Source organism: Saccopteryx bilineata, chromosome 3 (genome assembly GCF_036850765.1).
Source record: "Saccopteryx bilineata isolate mSacBil1 chromosome 3, mSacBil1_pri_phased_curated, whole genome shotgun sequence".
Classification (NCBI taxonomy): Eukaryota; Metazoa; Chordata; class Mammalia; order Chiroptera; family Emballonuridae; genus Saccopteryx; species Saccopteryx bilineata.
The window spans coordinates 274,139,191-274,162,486 of NC_089492.1; the positions used below are offsets into that span (position 1 = coordinate 274,139,191).

A 23,296-nucleotide genomic window follows, 5' to 3' on the forward strand; every position below is an offset into this window, starting at 1 on the left:
GTCTGACTGCCTCCCCGTTTCCAACTTCAGAAAAATACAAGGAAAAAGAAAAAAGATAAGTACCATGGTATATAACAAATATGGCAGAAAAACATGTTTGATTCTATAAAAAATTTCTAGACCTATGGCTTTGGCCACAACATCAAGGCTAAAATTTAAAAGAATGCACTACGGCTTGTCCTGTGAGTAAGCTGCTACCACACAGGCTACTGCCAGGTGCAGTGTCGGTGGGTCAGTTGGTTTGTCTCTTGGGCATCAGTGTCCACGCCATTAAACTGCCTGCCATGCCTGAACTAGATCCATTCAGTGCCCCTGCTGCCACTGCCAGTGGCCCCGTACTGGGGAACAAGATGGCCAGAATAGGCAAAGACCCAGCCACGGCCTTCTTGATGCAGCAGGAAAGCAAGATTGTGCGCATGGAGAACAAGGCTTACGCCATCCTTGACCGTGGTGCCCCTGGGCCCCAGCCGCCTGGCAAGCTGCAGAGGTGAGGGAAATGGGGGTGGATTCTAATGCTGTTGATGAAGTGATGAATGGTGATGAATGTTACCAGGAGAGTAATGGTCCAGCAGTTATGCAGCAATTCACAAGTGGATCTATTGTAAGCAGAGCCTGAAAGTATGGTAAATAGAAGAGCAAACAGACCACTTGGGAACCCATGATGCAAAATCTCTGAAGCAAGAAGCAGAATAGCAAGAAAAAGCAATAAAGGAGCTGGAAGAGTGCCGTGTGAGGCAGGACCAGCAGCTAGTGTTGTTATTTACAAGTAAAAGGAAACTGGATTAAGTGATTCTTAAAGTCCTATCTATCTCAAAATATATGATTCAAATCTACTCAAGATTTACTGAGCCCTGGCCAGATAGCTAGGTTGGTTAGAAAGCATCATCTGGAAGCACAAAGGTTGCCAGTTCGATCCCAGATCAGTGGACATACAGGAGCAGAGCTCAGTGTTCCTGTCTCTCTCTCTCTGGCTGAAATCAATAAATAAAAATTGTTTTTTTTAAAAAAAGGATTTACTGAGCACTAGACCCATATATACACACAGTTGTCTTAATTAAAATTAAATGCCAGGTGTCTAGAAGTCAGTACTAATAGTAGACATGTTTATTTGTTTTTTCCTTTTCATTCCTCTTTTATTTTTTCCAAACATTTCTATTTTAAAAAAAAACCCAGTCTGGCCTGTGGTGGCGCAGTGGATAAAAGCCTCGACCTGCGGTTCGAAACCCTGGGTTTGCCTGGTCGGGACACGTGGGAGTTGATGCTTCCAGCTTTTCCCCTTTCTTTTGCTCTCTTCCCCTCCCTCTCTCTCTCTCTCTCTCTAAAAATGAATAAATAAAAAAGAAAAGGTCTTTGGACTATGATACCATTAAAAAAAACCCAAAAAACAAAACAACAGCTTGTCCTGGCCAAGTAGCTCAGTTGGTTTGAGTGTCTACCCAATATACCAAAGTTGCAGGCTCATTCCCTGGTCAGGGCACCAACCCAAGTCAACCAATGAATACATGGATAGGTGGAACAACAAATCAATGTTTCTCTCTCTCTCGTCCTTTTTTTTTGAGAGAGAGGCAGGGAGAGACAGGAACATTAATCTGCTCCTGTGTGTGCCCTGACCAGGGAATCAAACCAGCAACCTCTGTGCTCTAGGATGATGTTCCAACCAACTAGGCTATCTGGCCAGGTCCTTTTTTTTTAATTTATTGATTGATTGATATTTAGAAAGAGAGGAGGGGGAAGGGAAACATTCATTTGTTGTTCCACTCAGCTGTGCATTCATTGGTTGCTTCTCATGTGTGCTGACTGGGGAGCAAACCGGCAACCTGGTTATTTTAAGACAATGCTCTTAAAATAACTGAGCAACCAGCCAGGGCTCTCCCTTTCTAGCTTAAAAAAACAAACAAACACAAAACAGCTTAACTGAGATATAATGCACATACAGTATACAATTCACTCACTTGAATTGTAAAATTCAGTGTGTGTTTTGCTTTTTTTTTGGCCCTAGTCAGGTAGTTCAGTTGGTTAGAACATCATCCTGATGTATTAAGGTCATGGTTACATTCCCCAGTCAGGGCACATACAAGAATCAACCAATGAATGCATAAATAAGTGGAATGATAAATCAAGGTTTTGCTTTCTCCTTCTCTCTCCCTTCCTTCCTCTCTCTAAAATCAGTAAATAAAAAGAATTTTAATGTTTTTAAGTATAAGTCAATGATTTTTATTTTTAGTACATATTCAGTTTTCTCACTGATACTACAATCAATTTTAGGACTTTTGTTTTTTGTATTTTTCTGAAGTTAGAAACGGGGAGGCAGGCAGGCAGACTCCCGCATGCGCCCGACCAGGATCCACCTGGCACGCCCACAGGGGGCGATGCTCTGCCCATCTGGGGCATTGCTCTGTTGCAACCAGAGCCATTCTAGCGCCTGAGGCAGAGGCCACAGAGCCATCCTCAGCGCCCAGGCCAACTTTGCTCCAATGGAGCCTTGGCTGCGGGAGGGAAAGAGGAAGACAGAGAGGAAGGAGAGGGGGAGGGGTGGAGAAGCAGACGGGCGCTTCTCCTGTGTGCCCTGGCCGGGAATCGAACCTGGGACTCCTGCATGCCAGGCAGATGCTCTACCACTGAGCCAACCGGCCAGGGCCAATTTTAGGACATTTTTATCATCCTACAAAAATACCTTTTGCCTGACCAGGCGGTGGTGCAGTGGATAGAGCGTCGGACTGGGATGCAGAAGGACCCAGGTTTGAGACCCCGAGGCTGCCAGCTTGAGCGCGGGGCTCATCTGGTTTAAGCAAAAGCTCACCAGCTTGGACCCAAGCTGGCTGAGCAAGGGGTTACTCAGTCTGCTGAAGGCCCACGGTCAAGGCACATATGAGAAAGCAATCAATGAACAACTAAGGTGTCACAATGCGCAACGAAAAACTAAGGATTAATGCTTCTCATCTCTCCGTTCCTGTCTGTCTGTCCCTGTCTATCCCTCTCTCTGACTCTCTCTGTCTCTGTAAAAAAAACCCAAAAAAACCTCTTACCCTTTAGCAGTCAAACTTCATTTCCCCTAACTTCCCTATCCCCCCTCCTTTTGTTGTGACAGAGACAGAGAGAGGGACAGATAAGGTCGGACAGGAAGGGAGAGAGATGAGAAGCATCAACTCTTTGTTGTGGCACCTTAGTTGTTCATTGATTGCTGATTCTCATATGTGCCTTGATCATGAGGTTACAGCAGACCGAGTGACCCCTTGCTCAAGCCAGTGACCTTGAGTTCAAGCTAGTGAGCTGTGCTCAAACCAGATGAACCCACGCTCAAGCCGGTGACCTCGGGGTTTCGAACCTGGATCCTCTGTGTCTCAGTCTGAAGCTCTATCCACTGTGCCACCACTTGATCAGGCCTAACTTCCCTACCCTTAAGCAACTACTAATCTATTTTCTGTCTCTATAGAGATCGGCCTATTCTGGACATCTTTATTATATGCGGCTTAAGTGTCTGTTTGTCACCGATAGCTTATTGGTTGCTTGCGTAACTGTACTAGTCAATGGGGTGAAGTTGCCACGGCTGAACGCAAATTGAGTGGGTCAGGGGGAAGGTGAACATTTGTTTGCATTGGCAATCATCTGTTACATAAAAACTACGTCTTAATGTAATTTCTTTTAAGAATGCCTCCTAGAAAATACAGCACTGAAGAGGAGAGAAAAGGAGCTAAAGCTGCACAAAAACGGCTTTCTCGACAAAAAGAAACCACTGAGCAGAGAAAGACAAGGCTTGCTTCAGTCGCAGAGCAAATGCGTCTTTCTCGGCAAAATGAGACTGATGAGCATAGAGAAACAAGACTTGCCTCAGATGCAAGACAAAAAAGCCTGTCTCGACAAAATGAGTCCCTTGAACAAAGGCAGGAGAGAAATGCAAAAAAAACGACAGAGTAATGCTGACCGAAACGCAAAAAGAATTAAAACAGTTTCAAATGTAGAAGGGGGAAACCCCGTGGGGCACTAAGCAAAGGGGCGTCCTCGCTGCTTGCCCTGGGTAATTCAGTTTGAATTAGCAGACACCTATGCACAAATCATTTTAATTACAATTTATAATATCTAGAACAGCGGTCATTTCGTATGACCACCGGGCTTTCTAGTTTCATATAAATGGAATCATGCTGCATTTCTTCTGTGTTTGGCTTTTTTTTTTTTTTTAAAGGCAGTGGAGAGCATGAATGCAAGTCCCCACTACCACAAATCACACAGTCTAGTTTCCCATATTTGGAGAAATCTGGAATGCAATGGGATAACCACTTTCTTGATCATGGTATCTCCCTTGCCAGGTAAGTATGTGTGTCTGGCTTTTTTTACTTAGCATAAATGTTTTCCAAGTTCATCCATTTTGTAGCATGTATCAGTACTTCATTTCTTTTCACTGCCAAATAATATTCTATCACAGTGTTTTACAACTGCTGGTCTGTGACCTGCAGTATGTCCACCGAAATTTTGTGCCAGTCCTCAAGAGTTAACCACCCTGACATTGTATGAAGATTATAGACCCAGCGATATATAATCTTCATAGCCTCTATAATCTTTATGCAACATCAGGGTGGTTAACTCTTTCACACATCAGTGGCTGTAAAACACTGTTCTATTGTACAGAGATACACTCCACTTTACTATCCATTCATCAGTTAATAAGATGGGTTGTTTCCATTTTTTGGCTATTATGCACAAGTTTTTATGTGGACATATGTTTTCATTTCTCTTAGGTAGAAGTACAATTACTAAGTCACAAGATAACTGACTCCATGTTTAACCTTTTGAGAAACTGTCAAATTGCTTTCCAAAGCTGCTGTAACATTTTACATTCCCACTAGCAATATATAAAGGTCCCAATTTCTTTCATCCTCAACTACACCTGTTATCTTTTTTATTATAGCCATTGATTGGGTGTTACATATGTTAAGCAGTGGTCCCCAACCTTTTTTGGGCCATGGACAGGTTTAATGTCAGAAAATATTTTCACGGGACCGGCCTTTAGGGTGGGACGGATAAATGTTATCACGTGACCGAGACAAGCATCAAGAGTGAGTCTTAGACAGATGTAACAGGGAATCTGGTCATTTTTTAAAAATAAAACATCATTCAGACTTAAATATAAATAAAATGGAAATAATGTAAGTTATTTATTCTTTCTCTGTGGATGGTACCAAATGGCCCACGGACCGGTACCAGTCTGCGGCCTGGGGGTTGGGGACCACTGCATTAAAGTATCAAAGTGACTAGTTTTGTGACCTTAATCAACTAATTTAATCACTTTGAAATTCAGTGTCTTCATCTGTAAAATGAAAATAATAAAATATTTAATAGTGTTCTTAAAGGCATTAATGAAAAAATGTTTTAATTTAGTACAGTGTCCACCACAAAGTAATAAATAGTAAATAATTATCAGTAGGTCCTCTGCCCTCTATGAGCTCACCATCTAAATGAAAAATATTCCTGTAAAGTACTGCTGGCAGTTATTACTTATGGCAATTTAAGTGCAAAAACAAAGAAAATTAAAAAATAAGTGGCAGAAACAATAAAGATATAAGGTTGTAAAGAAGAAGATCAGTAATGGGTGGAAGGGATGGGGAAAGTATTGTCAGACACAAGTAGATCTTGAAAAATAAGGCCAGTACCGCTGGGAGGGGTAAGAAGAGGTGGGACCACAAATGGCCCAGATTAAAGAAGCTCAGGTATCCAAAAAAAAGAAGGTTCTTCACTTTCATAGCATAGTGAGACAAAGAGACCTGGTGACAGTAAGAATTTATGTTTAAATAGGTGGGACACGGCTGGATCACAGAACTGAGGACTCTGAATTTTATCCTGAAAATAATGGAAACAACTGAAGACTGAAGAAAAGGGAAACTATGAAATGAAGCTTTCAGAAAGATTAATCTTGCAACAGAGGGAAGGAGCTAAAAAAAGATCAGAAAGTTTTCAAGATAAGACAAACAGCCCTGTTAAAGTTAGTTTTCTAAATAAAATTTAAAAATTAAAAAAAGCCTGACCAGGTGGTGGCCCAGTGGATAGAGCATCAGACTGGGAGGCAGAGGACCCAGGTTCAAGACCCCGAGGTCACCAGCTTGAGCGCGGGCTCATTGGGTTTGAGCAAAGCTCACCAGCTTGAGCCCAAGCTTGCTGGCTCAAGCAAGGGGTCACTCTGTCTGCTGTAGCCCCTGGGTCAAGGCACATATGAGAAATTAATCAATGAACAACTAAGGAACCACAATGAAGAACTGATGTTTCTCATCTCTCTTCGTTCCTGTCTGTCTGTCCCTATCTGTCCCTCTCTCTGACTCTCTGTCTCTGCCACAAAACAAAAACAAAAACAAGACAAAATACAGAAATTAAGAGGAACGGACCAGCAGTGAGAAGCATGGAGTAAGAATCAAGCAGACTCCTTGGACTGACTTAGGAATATTCTGGAAATAACAATATATCTGGAACACAATCTGATAATGACAACACATACTGACTGGTTGAATATGTGAATCATTAATTCAAACTTACCCTCTGCCATGTCTGAGCACGATGTGCCAATGGCTGTGTCCCCACTGTCGGTAACACTTGAACAGCGGCTGAAGCGACTCCGAAAGGCCTCCGAGATAACTGGGGTTTGCCATTCACAACCCAGAGAACTGCCCTTCTGAATCACATTGGAACCTGAAACAAGTGGTGTTTCCACGTTTAGTGTAAACCAGCTGATGTAATCCCAGGGACAGATAGACAGGAACAGGGAGATGAGAAGTGTCAATCAGTCTCTCGTTGAGCACTACAACACCTTAGTTGTTCATTGATTGCTTTCTCATATGTGCCTTGACCGCGGGCCTTCAGCAGACCGAGTAACCCCTTGCTCAAGCCAGTGACCTTGGGTCCAAGTTGGTGAGCTTTTTGCTCAAACCAGATGAGCCCACGCTCAAGCTAGTGACCTCGGGGTCTCGAACCTGGGTCCTCAGCATCCCAGTCCAACGCTCTATCCGCTGCGCCACTGCCCGGTCAGGCAGCAACTATTTTTTGAAACTTAGAATTTATAGCACTTTACAAACATGATCTCATCTACCTACTTACTGCAAAGTATTATCATATTAACACCCTTACTTTACAGAGGCTAGAGCTGAGGTTTGAACTCAGGTTGCTAAACCCACATTTTTTTATTTATTTTTTTCTTTTCATTTTTTCGAAGCTGGAAACGGGGAGGCAGTCAGACAGACTCCCGCATGCGCCCGACCGGGATCCACCCGGCATGCCCACCAGGGGGCGATGCTCTGCCCGTCTGGGGCATCACTCTGTTGCATCCAGAGCCATTCTAGCACCTGAGGCAGAGGCCACAGAGCCATCCTCAGTGCCCGGGCCATCTTTACTCCAATGGAGCCTCGCTGCGGGAGGGAAAGAGAGAGACAGAGAAGAAGGAGAGGGGGAGGGGTGGAGAAGCAGATGGGCACTTCTCCTGTGTGCCCTGGCCGGGAATCGAATCCGGGACTTCTGCACGCCAGGCCGACGCTCTACTGCTGAGCCAACCGGCCAGGGCACATTTTTTTTTTCTGACAGAGACAGAGAGGGATAGATAGGGATAAACAGACAGGAAGGGAGAGAGATGAGAAGCATTAATTCTTCATTGCAGCATCTTAGTTGTTCATTGATTGCTATCTCATATGTGCCTTGACAGGGGGGCTACAGCAGAGCGAGTGACCCCATGCTCAAGCCAGCGACTCCATGCTAAAGCTGGTGAGCCTGTGCTCAAGCTGGATGAGCCCGCACTCAATCCGGCTACCTTGGGGTTTTGAACCTGGGTGCTCCACATCCCAGTCCAACGCTCTATCTACTACGCCACCACCTGGTCAGCCACTGACCCCACATGCTTTCCTCTTACCAGTTTCTCAACAGATGCTTTTAAGACAATTCTTCAATGCAATATACATTGCAGGATGGTTTAGCATCCCTGGTCCCCACTCACTGAACACCAGGAGCAGCCCTCACTCCACCATATATACTATCACTGTGAAACTTGAAGATACCTCATATGTTTCCAAATGCTCTGTAGGGTTAACAGTCCCCTACTGAAAACCACTGCTTGACTGAACTACAGTACCCTCATGGGCAGGGTAATCCAGATCAAGGAGATTCTTAAAAGTCAATTTTAAGAGTTTTTGAGGGCAATGCAAAAACAAACAAACAAACAAAAAAAACCAAAAACACCCCACTCAAATTTCTGAACGGGTAGGATATAAGACCGATAAAATTTGATTTTATTTTCATGCTGTTTACAGGCTGGTAGGTAAGAACTGTTCAATAAATACTTGATTTACTAATAATGTACTAGCAAAGACTTAAATTCAAATTATTTTTTTAAAAACACTATAATTTTTCTAAATTGTACTTGATGATACATGTAAACAAATAAACAAAAAGGTAGTAATAGCTACTTATTCAAAGTGTCACAGTTTAAGTTGACATAAAAAATACAGTTCGGCAAACTGACCTTGTGGGAGAACAATGATATTTGAACACAAATTATCTTATTCCCTTCTTCCAAGCTATCTAATTCTTTCTTCTACTTTTGCTCCTTTTTCACTATCCTTACTTCTGCTTTCTATTGAAAGAAACCTAATTTTACCCAAAGACTCCTTTTTAATCCACCTCCCCACAAGACTCCTTTTATCCTTTGGATCACAATGGACTGACTGCCTGATTTGAAAGAATCCACACACATGCAGTAATCTGTAATAATCTTTAATAAAAGACAAAGCCAAGAATCAGAGCTTCTGATCAGCATAAGATTAGCCAGTGTTAACTATACTAAATTAGTGTAATTCTAGCCAGAAGAAAAAAATTTGACCTCTTGGCATGTCTATATGGCCTTATCTCTCTAGTCAGTGTACAATTTGTCTGGCCTTTTGAAATAGTGAAAATTAATTAAAGACCTTTATTGTCATGTTCCTGGCCTCCTACTGGAAACCACTCCCTCTTACTGTATTAATCTTCCATCCCTCACCAAACACTTTTTCCATGTACCCACTCCATACATCAATTCTAAAGACAAATTTGTTAAAATAAAAATGTTTTTGTGTAGTTATAGAAGTTTAGGTTGACTTCAAAATTCAAGTTTAAAAGCTAAAATTTTTTTGTGTTGTGTCACATGTCTTATATCAACAGCATCCTTATCAAACACTTCCATTACTAATCAAATGAGAAACTATTGAAGACAAAGCCATAAGTATAGCAGTTGAGTTTTGTTAGGAATTGCTACATTCCAAAAACCTGCATTATACACACAATTGTCATAAATTGTATGCTCTAAAGACAGTGCATAACAGATGTTCAATAAATATCTGCCGAATGAATCCGGAACTGATTCAGCAAACGCTTTTCAAAGTGCCTACTAAATGCAAGGTAGTGTGCCTATGAGAATATAACAAGTATCTACCAAATGTCTGCTTGAAGGCACCGCGGGCCAAAAATTAATAAATAAAATCTTAAAAAAAAAAAAGTTTAAAATAAGCTGACCTGTGGTGGTGCAGTGGATAAAGCGTCAACCTGGAACACTGAGGTTGCCAGTTTAAATCCCTGGGCTTGCCAGTCAAGGCACATACAGGAAGCAATTACTATGAGTAGATGCTTCCTGCTTCTCCCTTCTCTTTCTCATTCTCCCTCTCTTTCTATCTCTCCCCCCTTCTCCAAAAATCAGTAAGTAAAATCTAAAAAGAAAAAAAGGGCACTGTGGGATTTTAAAGTTAAATAAAATATACCTTTAGGTTAATAAAATGTATCCATTTCTTCATAAATACTATAAAATTTAAAAAGTTACTTCTAAAAACTACTCCTTTTTAAATATACCATATCTATTAATGTGTACTGTGTATATATTTGTATGTTTAATATATATACTAAATATATCCATTTATTTTATCTGATGAGCTTTCAGAATCTTGTCAATTCATTCTAGAGATAAATTCCTGAGTCTCTAGTGACAACACAACTGAGACTGTGGCTTTCAAGAAGAATTCCAATCTTTGTGGGCTAGCAGATGACTGACCCACCCACAGGACTACAAAGACAACATAGAACAAAATAATTTATGCTGTGTTTTTCTGATTTCAAATAGAACTATGATCCAGAGTCATTCTGTTCCAATCCTTTATGTGTCCTCCCCTCTCCACCAATCACGTGGTCTTGTCATGTAGGACCAGAGATAAATAGTTGTTCTTTTGGAGACACCTCTTTTTCTATTCAATATAACCCATGTTATTTTTATTCCTTTGATACCAGCAACTCAATGAATGCTTGCTTGCTCAGTATGCCCTTTACTTATTTATTTTTATTTTTTATTTTTTTACAGAGATAGAGAGAGAGTCTGAGAAAGGGATAGACAGGGACAGACAGACAGGTAACAGAGAGATGAGAAGCAAGCATCAATCATTAGTTTTTCTTTGCGCATTACGACACCTTAGCTGTTCATTGATTGCTTTCTCATATGTGCCTTGACCGCGGGCCTTCAGAAGACCGAGTAACCCCTTGCTCAAGCCAGCGACCTTGAGTCCAAGCTGGTGAGCTTTTGCTCAAACCAGATGAGCCCGTACTCAAGCTGGCAACCTCGGGGTCTCGAACTTGGGTCTTCCGTATCCCAGTCCAACACTCTATCCACTGCGCCACCGCCTGGTCAGGCGCTCAGAATGTCCTTTAAAGGAAATTTCCTTTATGAAATAACAGAACAAAGGTCAGAATTTACCCAGAAAACTTTGACTACTCACCAGGTGAAGTGGCATGCGAGTTCCTCTCACTTGGGTATTTTTCCTGCATGGTCATCAACAGTTAATTGCTCCAACTGCAAACTGAAATAGTAGCCAGTCAGATCTGTCCACTATCTTTTTTTTTTAATTAATTTATTTTTTACAGAGACAGAGAGTGAGTCAGAGAGAGGGGTAGACAGGGACGGACAGACAGGAACGGAGAGAGATGAGAAGCATCAATCATTAGTTTTTCATTGCGCGTTGCAACACCTTAGTTGTTCATTGACTGCTTTCTCATATGTGCCTTGACCGTGGGCCTTCAGCAGACCGAGTAACCCCTTGCTGGAGCCAGCGACCTTGGCTTCAAGCTGGTGGGATTTTGCTCATACCAGATGAGCCTGCACTCAAGCTGGCGACGTCGGGGTCTCGAACCTGGGTCCTCTGCATCCCAGTCCGACATTCTATCCACTGCACCATCTCCTGGTCAGGCTCTCTCCACTATCTTTTGATTCTCTGTAACTCAATCCCATTCAACTGAAACTACCAAAATTGCAGAGCATTCAAGTATTCTTGCACATGTTTTGCTCCCAAAAATATCTTTTTTTTTTTTTTTACAGAGACAGAGAGTCAGAGAGAGGGATAGATAGGGACAAACAGACAGGAACGGAGAGAGATGAGAAGCATCAATCATCAGTTTTTTTCGTTGCGACACCTTAGTTGTTCATTGATTGCTTTCTCATATGTGCCTTGACTGCGGGCCTTCAGCAGACTGAGTAACCCCTTGCTTGAGCCAGCGACCTTGAGTCCAAGCTGGTGAGCTTTTTTGCTCAAGCCAGATGAACCCGCTCTCAAGCTGGCGACCTCGGGGTCTCGAACCTGGGCCCTCCTCATCCCAGTCTGCAGCTCTATCCACTGCACCACCACCTACCTGGTCAGGCAAGAATATCTTTTAAGGTAAAGCAACTTCCAATACTCCACCTCTCTTTCCTTCCCAAAATGAAAGAAAATCTAGAACCAAGTAAGAGATTCCCAACACTGATCCTATATGGTCCTAGAACCCCTCCAAATTGTTGCAAAAATGAAAAATAATAATACTTTGCCCTAGCTAGATAGCTCAGTTGGTTAGAGCATCGTCTAGAAGTGCAGAGGTTGCCAGTTCAATCCCTGGTCAGGATACATACAGGCACAGATTAATGTTCCTGTTTCACTCTCTCTCTCCCTTCCTCTCTCACTAAAAATCAATAAATAAAAACTTAAAAAATAATATTACTTTTAATTAATAAACTTTGCCATGGATCTTCTTAACCATGGGGACAGGGGACAAAATGGGACGGTAGGAAGGAGAAAGAAGTAAATAATCAACCCAACAATTAAGTATTATGGCTTCAATTATGAGTAAACAATACAAATTCCCTGATGAGTAAACAATACAAATTCCCTGATTCCTCCAGTAATAAAAGTTAGTCACATGATGCACAAAGATGGACAGAAGTCTTGGTTATTACCACAACCCCAGTCCTCATCTGGGAAGATGAGGCTTTCTTCTCCTTTCTCAATAAAACATTTATATATACTCTAATGTAGTTTCTGAGAAATCAGAAGTCTGATTACTATCTGTGTAAGCAAAAGCTTTAATTAACTGTAACTAATAATATTATAGCAAATAATATATTTGCATAATACTAGAGAGGCAGTACAGAGAAGTGGTTCACAGTATGGACTCTTAATCAGACGGCTTGGGTATGAATGAAGCCTGACTTAGCAATATATTTTCTGTATAACTGCGGCACATTTTTTTCTTTTTTTAGTGAGAGGCAGGCAGGCAAGCAGGCAAGCAGGCAATCAGGCAAGGAGAGAGATGAGAAACATCAATTCGTAGCTGCATCACTTCAGTTGTTCATTGATTGCTTCTTATATGTGCCTTCATTGGGGGGCTCCAGCTGAGCTAGTGATCCCTTGCTCAAGCCGGTGACCTGGACTTCAAGCCAGTGACCTTGGGCTTCAAGCCAACAACCTATAGGTTCAAGCCAGCGACCTTGCACTCAAGCTGGCGAGACTGAGCTCAAAGCTGCATGAGCCCCATGCTCAAGCCAGCGACCTCAGGGTTTCAAACCTGGGTCTTCAGTGTCCCAGGCTGACACTCTATCTACTGTGTCCCTACTGGTCAGGCTGGGGCAAATTTCTTTCTTTCTTTTTTAATTTTTTGGGTACTTTTCTAAAGTGGGGGGGGTCCCCACATGCACCCAACTGGGATCCACCCAGCATGCCCACCAGGGGGCGATGCTCGGCCCATCTGGGGCGTTGCTCTGCTGCAGTCAGAGCCATTCTAGCGCCTGAGAAGGAGGCCATAGAGCCATCCTCAGCACCTAAGCCAACTTTGCTCCAATGGAGCCTTGGCTGCAGGAGGGGGAGAGAGAGAAAGGAGAGGGAGAAAGGTGGAGAAGCAGATGGGTGGTTCTCCTGTGTGTCGTGGCTGGGAATCGAACCCAGGACTTCCACACGCCGGTCGGACGCTCTATTGCTAAGCCAACCATCCAGGGCTGGGGCAAATTTCTTTTTTTTTTTTTTTTTTAATTTATTCATTATAGAGAGGAGAGAGAGAGAGAGAGAGAGAGAGAGAGAGAGAGAAGGGGGGAGGAGCAGGAAGCATCAACTCCCATATGCGCCTTGACCAGGCTAGCCCAGGGTTTCGAACCGGCAACCTCAGTGTTTCCAGGTTGACGCTTTATCCACTGCGCCACCACAGGTCAGGCTTCTTTTTTTTTTTTTTTAATTAATTTTTAGAGAGGAGAGTGAGAGAGAAAGAGAGAGAGAGAGAAGGGGGAGGGAGGAGCAGGAAGCATCAACTCCTATATGTGCCTTGACCAGGTAAGCCCAGGGTCCCAAACCGGCGACTTCAGCATTCCAGGTCGACACTCTATCCACTGCGCCACCACAGGTCAGGCCTTTTCTTTTTTTTTTTAGAGACAGCAAGTCAGAGAGAAGGATAGATAGGGACCGACAGACAGGAACGGAGAGAGATGAGAAGCATCAATCATCAGTTTTTTGTTGCGATACCTTAGTTGTTCATTGATTGCTTTCTCATACAGCTAGTGCTCGACTTACGACCACGATGGGTTCCTACAGATCGTCATAAGTTGAGTAGGCTATATGTACAGTACTGTGAAATGATGTTATAAAAATCTTTAAGTCATATTTATCATAATTTTCTTTCATTATTGTTATATATCATAATTTTCATTGTTCTTTTTATGCCATTTGTATCATCTCTACACCATTTTGTTTCTTATTTTTACATTCATCAGGTTTAAGTAAAACACTGCATTACCTGTACAACCGGTTTAATATTTGTAAAGACAATTTCCTCTTGGTAGGCATCTTGGGAGGAGTTTGATGAAAAATATCCAAGACACAAAACACAAATTCCTGTACCAAGTCTGGGATAACAGTTGAAATGGTGCACGCGGAGATGGTAGTGCTGCCGGAAGCTGGTCCGCACTGTCGTGGCCCAGCTGGGCAACGCTTGCGTTGCCAGATGCAGAGCAGTCGTGGCTAGCGATTGTGGTCGTAAAGTTGAATGGTCGTTAAGTTGCATAGGTCGTAAGTCGATCAATAGTTGTATGTGCCTTGACCGTGGGGCTACAGCAGACCGAGTAACCCCTTGCTCAAGCCAGTGACCTTGGGTCCAGGCTGGTAAGCTTTTGCTCAAACCAGATGAGCCCGCGCTCAAGCTGGCAACCTCGGGGTCTTGAACCTAGGTCCTCCGCATCCCAGTCCAATGCTCTATCCACTGCGCCACCGCCTGGTCAGGCCTGGGGCAAATTTCTTAATATCTCTGTGCTTCAGTTCCTTCATATCAAAATGAGAATGTCTGACCTGTGGTGGCACAGTGGATAAAATGTTTTCCTGGAATACTGAGGTGGCCAGTCAAACTCTGGACTTGCTGGGTCAAGACACTAAGCAACTATGGGAAGCAACAACTATGAGTTGATGCTTCCCATGTATCCCCTCTCCCACTTTCTCTCTCACTCTCTCTAGAAATCAATTTTTTTAAAAAATTTAAGCCCTGGCTGTTTGGCTCAGTGGTAGAGCGTCAGCCTGGTGTGCAGGAGTCCCAGGTTCGATTCTTGGCCAGGGCACACAGGAGAAGCGCCCATCTGCTTCTCCACCCCTCCCCCTCTCCTTCCTCTCTGTCTCTCTCTTCCCCTCCCGCAGCCAAGGCTCCATTGGAGCAAAGTTGGCCAAGGAGCTGAGGATGGCTCTATGGCCTCTGCCTCAGGTGCTAGAATGGCTCTGGTTGCAACAGAGCAATGCCCCAGATGGGCAGAGCATCGCCCCCTGGTGGGCATGCTGGGTGGATCCCGGTGGGGCGTATGCGGAGCCTGTCTGTCTCCCAGTTTCCAATCTCGGAAAAATACAAAAAAAAAAAAAAAAAAAAATTAAATGAGGATAAAGACAGGACATAATTCAAGCTATTTCATATAAAATTTACAACAATGCCTGACACATATCAAGTGCTTTATTAAATTATTTTTAAAAGATTTTATTTATTGATTCTAGAGACAGGAAGAGAGAAGGGGAGGGCAGAGCGAGAACATCAAGCATAGATAGTTGCTTCTCATATGTGCCTTGACCAGGCAAGCCCAGGGTGTTGGGCAAACACGTGCGTTACAAATATATAATAGGCTTGCTCGCTTATATTTTGCCTGATTGGTGCATTAGCACAGGGCAGCATCATGTGGTATGGTCTCTGTAAGGCTGTAGGAGCTTGCCTTCAGGGTGGCAGATTGCAAATTGCAGATTGTCTGCCTCCATTAGGAGGGGCAATTGTTTGCTATTGTTTGCCAGAGAAGGGGAGTTGAGCCTGGAGTTTTGGCTTGGGGGTCCTGAGAGAGAGAGGGAAGCATTTTTCCCTGCCAGCGGGCTCTTCCACTGTTACGAGACTCTAATAAACAGAATGGCCCACCATTTTCCAGCTCCACAGTTCCTTTACCGTCTGCCTGAATCCAATGTGAACCTACATGCCATTGGCCCCTGGCCCTACACAGGGTTTCGAACCACTGACCTCAGCATTCCAGGTTGATGCTTTATCCACTGCGCCACCACAGGTCAGGTGTTTTATTAAGTTTTTTAAATTATACTTGGCAGTTTATGTCAATAAAAAGTGGCACAGTACAGATCCTGGAGGATAAAGTATAAATTTAGAAACTTTGAACTCATAAGAGCCCCCAAAGAATTTGGGACTTTTGTTCTTTGATGACAGAACAATTCTTAAGAGGTGAAATTAAAACTTTCAAAGGAAAGAAAAGCTGTATGTTACTATTTCTCTAATGTACTTTACTGACCTCTATAGTTTTCTCTTAGTAACAACAACTTAAACCCTCACATTCACTGCATTTACCAGAGAAATTCCAGGTCTTCACAAACTGGACAAGAGAAGTTTGTTCAATAATAAACGCTTCAACTTACCGCAAGTACCATTCAGTAAATTAATGGCGACACAGAAGGATTAGATTACTTACCTACTAGTGATATCACATAGCCAGTATCAAAATCCTTTTCTTCACCTGTATTTTAAGGTAGAACAAAATGATAGGCCCACTGGATTCTAAGACCTTTCCAAATTTAGAAAAATCAGAAATAGGATGACAAGATAACTCTCAGTTAAACAAAGTTACCTTATGACTCAGCAGTTCCACTCCTAGATATAGATTCATGACAAATAAAAACAAAGGCCCGCACAAAATCTTGTACACGAATCTTCATAGCAGCATTATATAACCAAAAAGTAGAAATAACTGAAATGTCCATCAGCTGATGAATAGATAAATAAATGTGGCAATAAAAAGGAACAAAGTGCCTGACCTGTGTGGCGCAGTAGATAAAGCATCATCCCGTAATACTGAGGTCGCTGGTTCGAAACCCTGGGCTTACCCAGTCAAAGTACATATGACAAGCAATCAATGAACAACTAAAGTGAAATAACCATGAGTTCATACTTCTCCCTGCCCCTCTGTAAAATCAATAAATAAAATTATAAAAAGAAAAATGCAGTACCGATACATGTTAAATTAGAAATAAACATTGAAAACATTATACTAAATGAAATAAACCAACACAAAATGTCATATATTGTATGATTCCATTTATATGAAATGTCTAGAATTGGCAAATCCAGAGACAGTAGACAGTAGTCCACCGTAGCCAGGGACTAAAAGGAGGGCCATGGGGGGGGGGCAGTGAATGCTAATGGATATGGCATTTATTTCCAGGATGACCAAAATGTTTTACAATTAGATAGTGGTGATGGCTGCATAACCCTGTGAATATACTAAAACCACTGAACTGTACACACATAAAATTAAATTTTATGGTATGTGAACTACATCTCAATTAAGAACTCCCACAAAGAGCCCTGGTTGGATGGCACAGTTGGTTAGAGCATAATGCCAATGTGCAGAGGTTGCTGGTTCAATCCCCAGTCGGGTACATACAGAAACAGATTGATGTTTCTGTCTCTCCCTCCCTCTCTCTGTCTCCCTTCCTCTCTCTAGAAACAAATAAGTTTTTTAGCACAAAAGAAATAATTCTTGACTTGTTCCTACTAAGTTCAGAAGTAGATGAGCTACTGGTAGAAATTTTTAGGACTATTTGAAGAAGGTAAGACATTTCCTGAAATAAAAGCAAGAGAAATAAAGGTACAAGAAGGAACACAAATAACCAATTATACAGCCAAGAAAGGTAGAAGTGAATGAAGAAGACACAAAAATAGCACCCAATATGGATTGCTTCTATCTTCAAAGTCTTTTTTTCAAAGCCTTTTAAACTACAAAAATATTCACTCATTCAATACTTAGTATGTACTCAGTACTTACTGTCCATTAAGCACTGTGCTACATAAACACTCTGTATGTGTCATGTCTTGTATTTAATGCTCACATCAAATCTATAAGGTAGTTATCATTACCTCATTTTCTAGATGAAGACATAAAAATTTAGAGAGGCGAAGGGCTAGGAAAAGGCTTCAAAGCCAGGACTGTCTCTAATGCTACAGGAGTCTAATCAGCATTCTTTCTGTGTGTGACAATGAGAAATAAAGGAAGTTTTAAGGCACTACAAATTGAAAATTCTGCCTCAGACACAGCCAGATCTGCAAGCCCCAGAGCAGTTAAGAGAAAGGGACAGCTCATGTAATTTATTCACTTTGCCCTTGGTCACCACCCCAGGCTCTGTTTCCCAAGTTGCTACTCAAAAATTAAATTTTGCCTGTTATAAGTATTTCTCCCCTCAAAGAATTATAATCTTAGAGTGGAACGTGGCAGCTGTTGAGAGAACCACATCAAGACAGGAGAGGATTTGAAGGGATACACAGACAGCTGACAAACACATTAAGAATCTCACACCATCACACTATTTTCATGGCCTTAATCATTCATTACACCAGATCTAAAGAGAAGCCAAATCATTGCCAAGAAGTTGCCTTGACAAAGAACAAGGCCTGAAACATACACCACCACCAGATCACTATAAAACAGACAAGGCCTAAGGGCAAGTAATGAGGCATGGTTATCTTACTCACCCTTGTATCACCTCCCCTTCCTACCTCACACACGGTATTCAATTCATCAGCCAAAATTTACTGAGTGCCTACTATCTGCCTGGCTGTCAGTCATGAGATGGAGTGGTATAAAGGACTAAATACCCTCCATTGAACAAATTACATTGTAACACACTAAACCAGGGGTCGGGAACCATTTTGGCTGAGAGAGCCATGAACGCCACATATTTTAAAATGTAATTCTGTGAGAGCCATACAATGACCCGTATATACGTTATGCATTATCCAATAAAAATTTGGAGTTGTCCCGGAGAACTGTGATTGGCTCCAGCCACCCGCAACCATGAACATGAGCGGTAGGAAATGAATAGATTGTAATAGATGAGAATATTTTATATTTTTGTAATTATTTTTTTATTAAAGATTTGTCTGCGAGCCAGATGCAGCCATCAAAAGAGCCACATATGGCTCGCGAGCCATAGGTTCCCGACCCCTGCACTAAGCACCAGCTCCTTCCTGTCTAGAGCAGGGTTCCTCTATCTCAGCACTACGGACAGTTTAGGTCGGAGAAGCGTTTGTTTCTGTGCCGTACACTTTAGGATGTTTAGTAGCATCCCTGACTTCTACCCACTAGATGCCAGAAGCAGTCCCCGAGTTGTGGACATCAAAAAATCTTCACACGTGGTCAAATATCCCGTGGGGAGCAAACTCACCCTGGCCTAGAAACTCTAGCCTAGGGCCTTCACAAGTGCCCCAACCTTAACTATTTATTCTTCAAGTCTCAGCTCAAACTTCATTTCCTCAGGAAGGGCTCCTGCCCTGTCAGACCACATCGGTGCCTTGAATTCTGTGCTCCTCGCACTCCACCTTACACTACTGAGCGCTGACCGAGTCATCACCCGCCTACCGTCTCCTTTCTCCCGGCACCTTGCGCTGCACGACGGCAAGCCCAGCTTCCTGCCGTCCAACTGGCGCAGGGCCTGTCCTTCATATAGGTACAGCAACGGCTGCGGCGTGAATTACGACAGAGTAGAAAGCAAGGCCATAAACACGTGGAAGGTGTGAGTCGCAATATTTTGGGAAGCTGGTGAATTAAAAGACCGAGGGAGACCGCTCAGTCGCTCTGCGCATGCGCTTTCGCTCTCCTTTGACCCCCCACCCCCCACCCCCCTACGAAGGTAGGTCGTGTGTGTCAGAGGGTCTTCCAAGGCTCCCCAAGGTGCGGTAGAGTTTGTCAGTCCAACCTGGGTTTCCAAAGAGAGGAGGACTTACGTGGGCCCGAAAGCGGACAGCGAAATGCCTCACTCAGGGACACCAAACTGCAGCCAACACGTCGGCCGCTGGCGGCGATTCCTTCCCTCAGCTCTTCTAACGGCCGTTACACGCCCTCCAGGCCGCGCACTTCAGAGCGCGCACCGCCCCGGCACCGCCCCCTTTTGCCCGTCTACGACCAATCAGGCGTCAGGACGTGCCGGTGTCCCGCCCCTGCACGCTATCCCTCGCCTAGAGCGGACGGGTCTCTCTGCGCATGACCCCGCCAACTCTCCGAGCCTTCTGGCCTGTACCTTGCAGGGTTATCTCCTCTGGGCAGTCTGTCCACCCAGCCTGGAGCTTTCTTGGGATATGTAGATGGAGAAGCTGGTGGCCAGGGCAAATGGGAATCTCTTTCAATTTGCCCCACCCTCCTCCCATTCCCCACTCCCAATTAGTACTCCCACCTGAAGCTTGGGGTCAGGTTGTGACCAGTAGATAGGGTGTAGATTCAGCTTACGGTTGGGTTAGTCAGTGGTCAGTTTGTGACCAGGATTCTGGTTGAAGGATCAATCTTGCCCTCCTTCCCAAATTCATTCCCCAGGAAAAGGAACTAAGTTCGTTTGCATTAATACATATTTAAGAACTCTGACCGGCTTGTTCAGTGGGTAAAGCGTTATCCCAGAGAGCTGAGGTGGAGGGTTCCCTCCTAGGTCAGGGAACGTGGAAGAAGCAATCAATGGGTGCACAACTAAGTAGAATGAGTTGATGCTTCTCTATCAAATCAATGAAAAAATTTAAAATGAATATTTAGCCTGACCAGGCGGTGGCGCAGTGGATGGAGCGTCGGACTGGGATGCAGAGCACCCGGGTTCGAGACCCCGAGGTCGCCAGCTTGAGCGTGGGCTCATCTGGTTTGAGGAAAAGCCCACCAGCTTGGACCCAAGGTTGCTGGCTCCAGCAAGGGGTTACTCGGTCTGCTGAAGGCCCGCGGTCAAGGCACATATGAGAAGGCAATCAATGAACAACTAGGGTGTTGCAACACGCAATGAAAAACTAATGATTGATGCTTCTCATCTCTCTCCGTTCCTGTCTGTCTGTCCCTGTCTATCCCTCTCTCTGACTCACTCTGTCTCTGTAGGGAATAAATGGATAAATAAAAATTTAAAAAAAAGAAAAAAATGAATATTTAATAATCATCCTTGGAAATTGTTTAAAAGGAGGACAAAGCTATCAGCTGAAGGACACCTGGAAAACTGATTTGGGAGAGAGAGGCATTAAAAAGTTATGTGATTTCTTTCTTAACTTTGGAGAACCAGACTAAAGAACTTTAATTACCAGTTCAAATTCACTCTAGAGCAGTGGTCCCCAAACTGGGCCGTGGACGCGGTACCGGTCAGTGGGCCAGTCGGCAGAGAAAGAAAAAATAACATTATTTCCGTTTTATTTATATTTAAGTCTGAACGATGTTTTATTTTTAAAAAATGACCAGATTCCCTCTGTTACATCCATCTAAGACTCACTCTTGACGCTTGTCTCGGTCACGTGATACATTTATCCGTCCCACCCTAAAGGCCGGTTTGTGAAAATATTTTCTGACATTAAACCGGTCCGTGATGCCTGACCTGTAGTGGCGCAGTGGATAAAGCGTCACCTGGAAATGCTGAGGTTGCCGGTTCGAAACCCTGGGCTTGCCTGGTAAAGGCATATATGGGAGTTGATGCTTCCAGCTCCTCCCCCTTCTCTCTCTCTCTCTGTCTCTCTCTCTCTCCTCTCTCTCCCTCTCTGTCTCTCTCTCTCCCTCTCTCTGTCCTCTCTAAAAATGAATAAATAAAATAAATTAAACCGGTCTGTGGCCCAAAAAAGGTTGGGGACCACTGCTCTAGAAGGACTCTGGGGATGTGCCCCAGGGCTCTATCTCCTGCCCTCATACTTTAAGAATATAGAAGCACAAAACAGATTTCATGGATAATGAATCTGGGTATGATATGATAGATGAATATAGGGGATAATCTCTGAAATTAAAAGTTGTTAAAATATTAATGGTAAGGATAGGTGTCTAAATGAATAATTGTGGACTGGTGGGTAGGAAGTAGACTGGCAGGTGGTGGAAACATCCGCTCTATAGCTTCTATTTCTTTTGTGAAAAACATCTGTGAGGAGGAAGGGAACAGGGACATGTAGAAGACTTCAAAGAATCAGGAGGATCTGAAGAGCTGATGCAGAGAATGGAAGAGAAAACACTGACTGGAAACAGTGAAAATGCTGAGATTTAAATTTACAAATGGCAATAAAATAATATTGAATGTCAACTGTAATTGAAAAATAAAATTTAAGAAAATATAAATTTACAAATGGCAAATACAGTAGTACATTTCTATAGTTTTCTCCAACATTATCTATATTTTAAAAGGAACTTATCATACTACCAATTTTAATTACTTATTTTTACAGGGACAGAGAGAGAGTCAGAGAGAGGAATAGACAGACAGGAACGGAGAGATGAGAAGCATCAATCATCAGTTTTTCGTTGCGACATCTTAGTTGTTCACTGATTACTTTCTCAAATGTGCCTTGACCGTGGGCCTTCAGCAGACTGAGTAACCTCTTGCTGAAGCCACCGACCTTGGGTCCAAGCTGGAGAGCTTTTTGCTCAAACCAGATGAGCCCACCCTCAAACTGGCGACCTCAGGGTCTCGAACCTGGGTCTTTCCGCATCCAGTCCGATGCTCTATCCACTGCGCTACTGCCTGGTCAGGCTCATACTACCAATTTTAAAATGTGAATGACTCCCTCAGTTAAATAAATAAATAAAGATCTATATCTATATCTATATCTATCTATATATATATATATAGAGAGAGAGAGAGAGATTCTTTAGTGAGAGAGACAGACAGGGATAGACAAGAAGGGAGAGAAATGAGAAGCATTAACTCGTGGTTGTGGCACTTTTTAGTTGTTCGTTGATTGCTTTCTCATTAGTGCCTTGATGGGGGGGAGCTCCAGCTGAGCCAGTGACCCCTTTCTCAAGCCAGCAACCTTGGGCTCAAACCAGCAACCATGAGATCATGTCTATGATCCCATGCTCAAGCTGGCGACCCCATGCTCAAGCTAGTGACCTCGAGGTTTCAAACCTGGGTCCTCAGGATCCCAGGTCAGTGCTCTATCCACTGTCCCACCACCTGGTGAGGCTCTTCATTTATATTTTAACAAAGATTTTTGGTGTAAATTTCAGAGAATATTCACAATCAATTTTTCGGTATGAGATATTCTTAAATCTTCAGTTACCCTATTATTATTATTATTATTATTATTATTTGTATTTTTCCGAAGTTGGAAACGGGGAAGCAGTCAGACAGACTCCTGCATGCGCCTGACCAGGATCGCATGCACCTGACGGGGATCCACCAGGCACGCCCACCAGGGGGCGATGCTCTGCCATCCGGGGCGTCACTCTGTTGTGACCAGAGCCATTCTAGCCCCTGAGGCAGAGGCCACAGAGCCATCCTCAGCACCCGGGCAAACTTTGCTCCAATGGAGCCTTGGCTGTGAGAGGGGAAGAGACAGACAGAGAGGAAGGAGCGGGGGAGGGGTGGAGAAGCAGATGGGCGCTTCTCCTGTGTGCCCTGGCCGGGAATCGAACCCAGGACTCCTGCATGCCAGGCTGACGCTCTACCACTGAGCTAACCGGCCAGGGCCCAGTTACCCTATTATTTTAAAAAGACTTGCTGCATATTTTAATAAAATATAT

General features: G+C 43.4%; 1 protein-coding gene and 2 pseudogenes across 3 annotated transcripts in view; 1 reads left to right on the forward strand and 2 right to left on the reverse strand.

Moving 5' to 3' along the window:
• The window catches only part of CEP85 (centrosomal protein 85), a 43,752-nt gene extending 24,071 nt beyond the window's left edge, over positions 1–19,681 (reverse strand). The window contains exons 1-3 of one of the 3 annotated variants that reach the window (XM_066270024.1): positions 19,567–19,681; positions 10,758–10,838; positions 6,520–6,672 (exon numbers count right to left, since the gene is read on the reverse strand). In XM_066270024.1, the coding sequence (XP_066126121.1) occupies positions 6,520–6,672; positions 10,758–10,812 (208 nt within the window). In that variant the 5' untranslated portion in view covers positions 10,813–10,838; positions 19,567–19,681. The remainder of the gene's footprint in view (positions 1–6,519; positions 6,673–10,757; positions 10,839–19,566) is intronic. The other 2 variants (XM_066270025.1, XM_066270026.1) reach the window with 2 other exon arrangements.
• Positions 285–786, forward strand: LOC136328769 (clathrin light chain A pseudogene; annotated as a pseudogene).
• LOC136332503 (U1 spliceosomal RNA) lies at positions 4,183–4,312 on the reverse strand (annotated as a pseudogene).
• Positions 19,682–23,296: the final 3,615 nt, after the last annotated feature.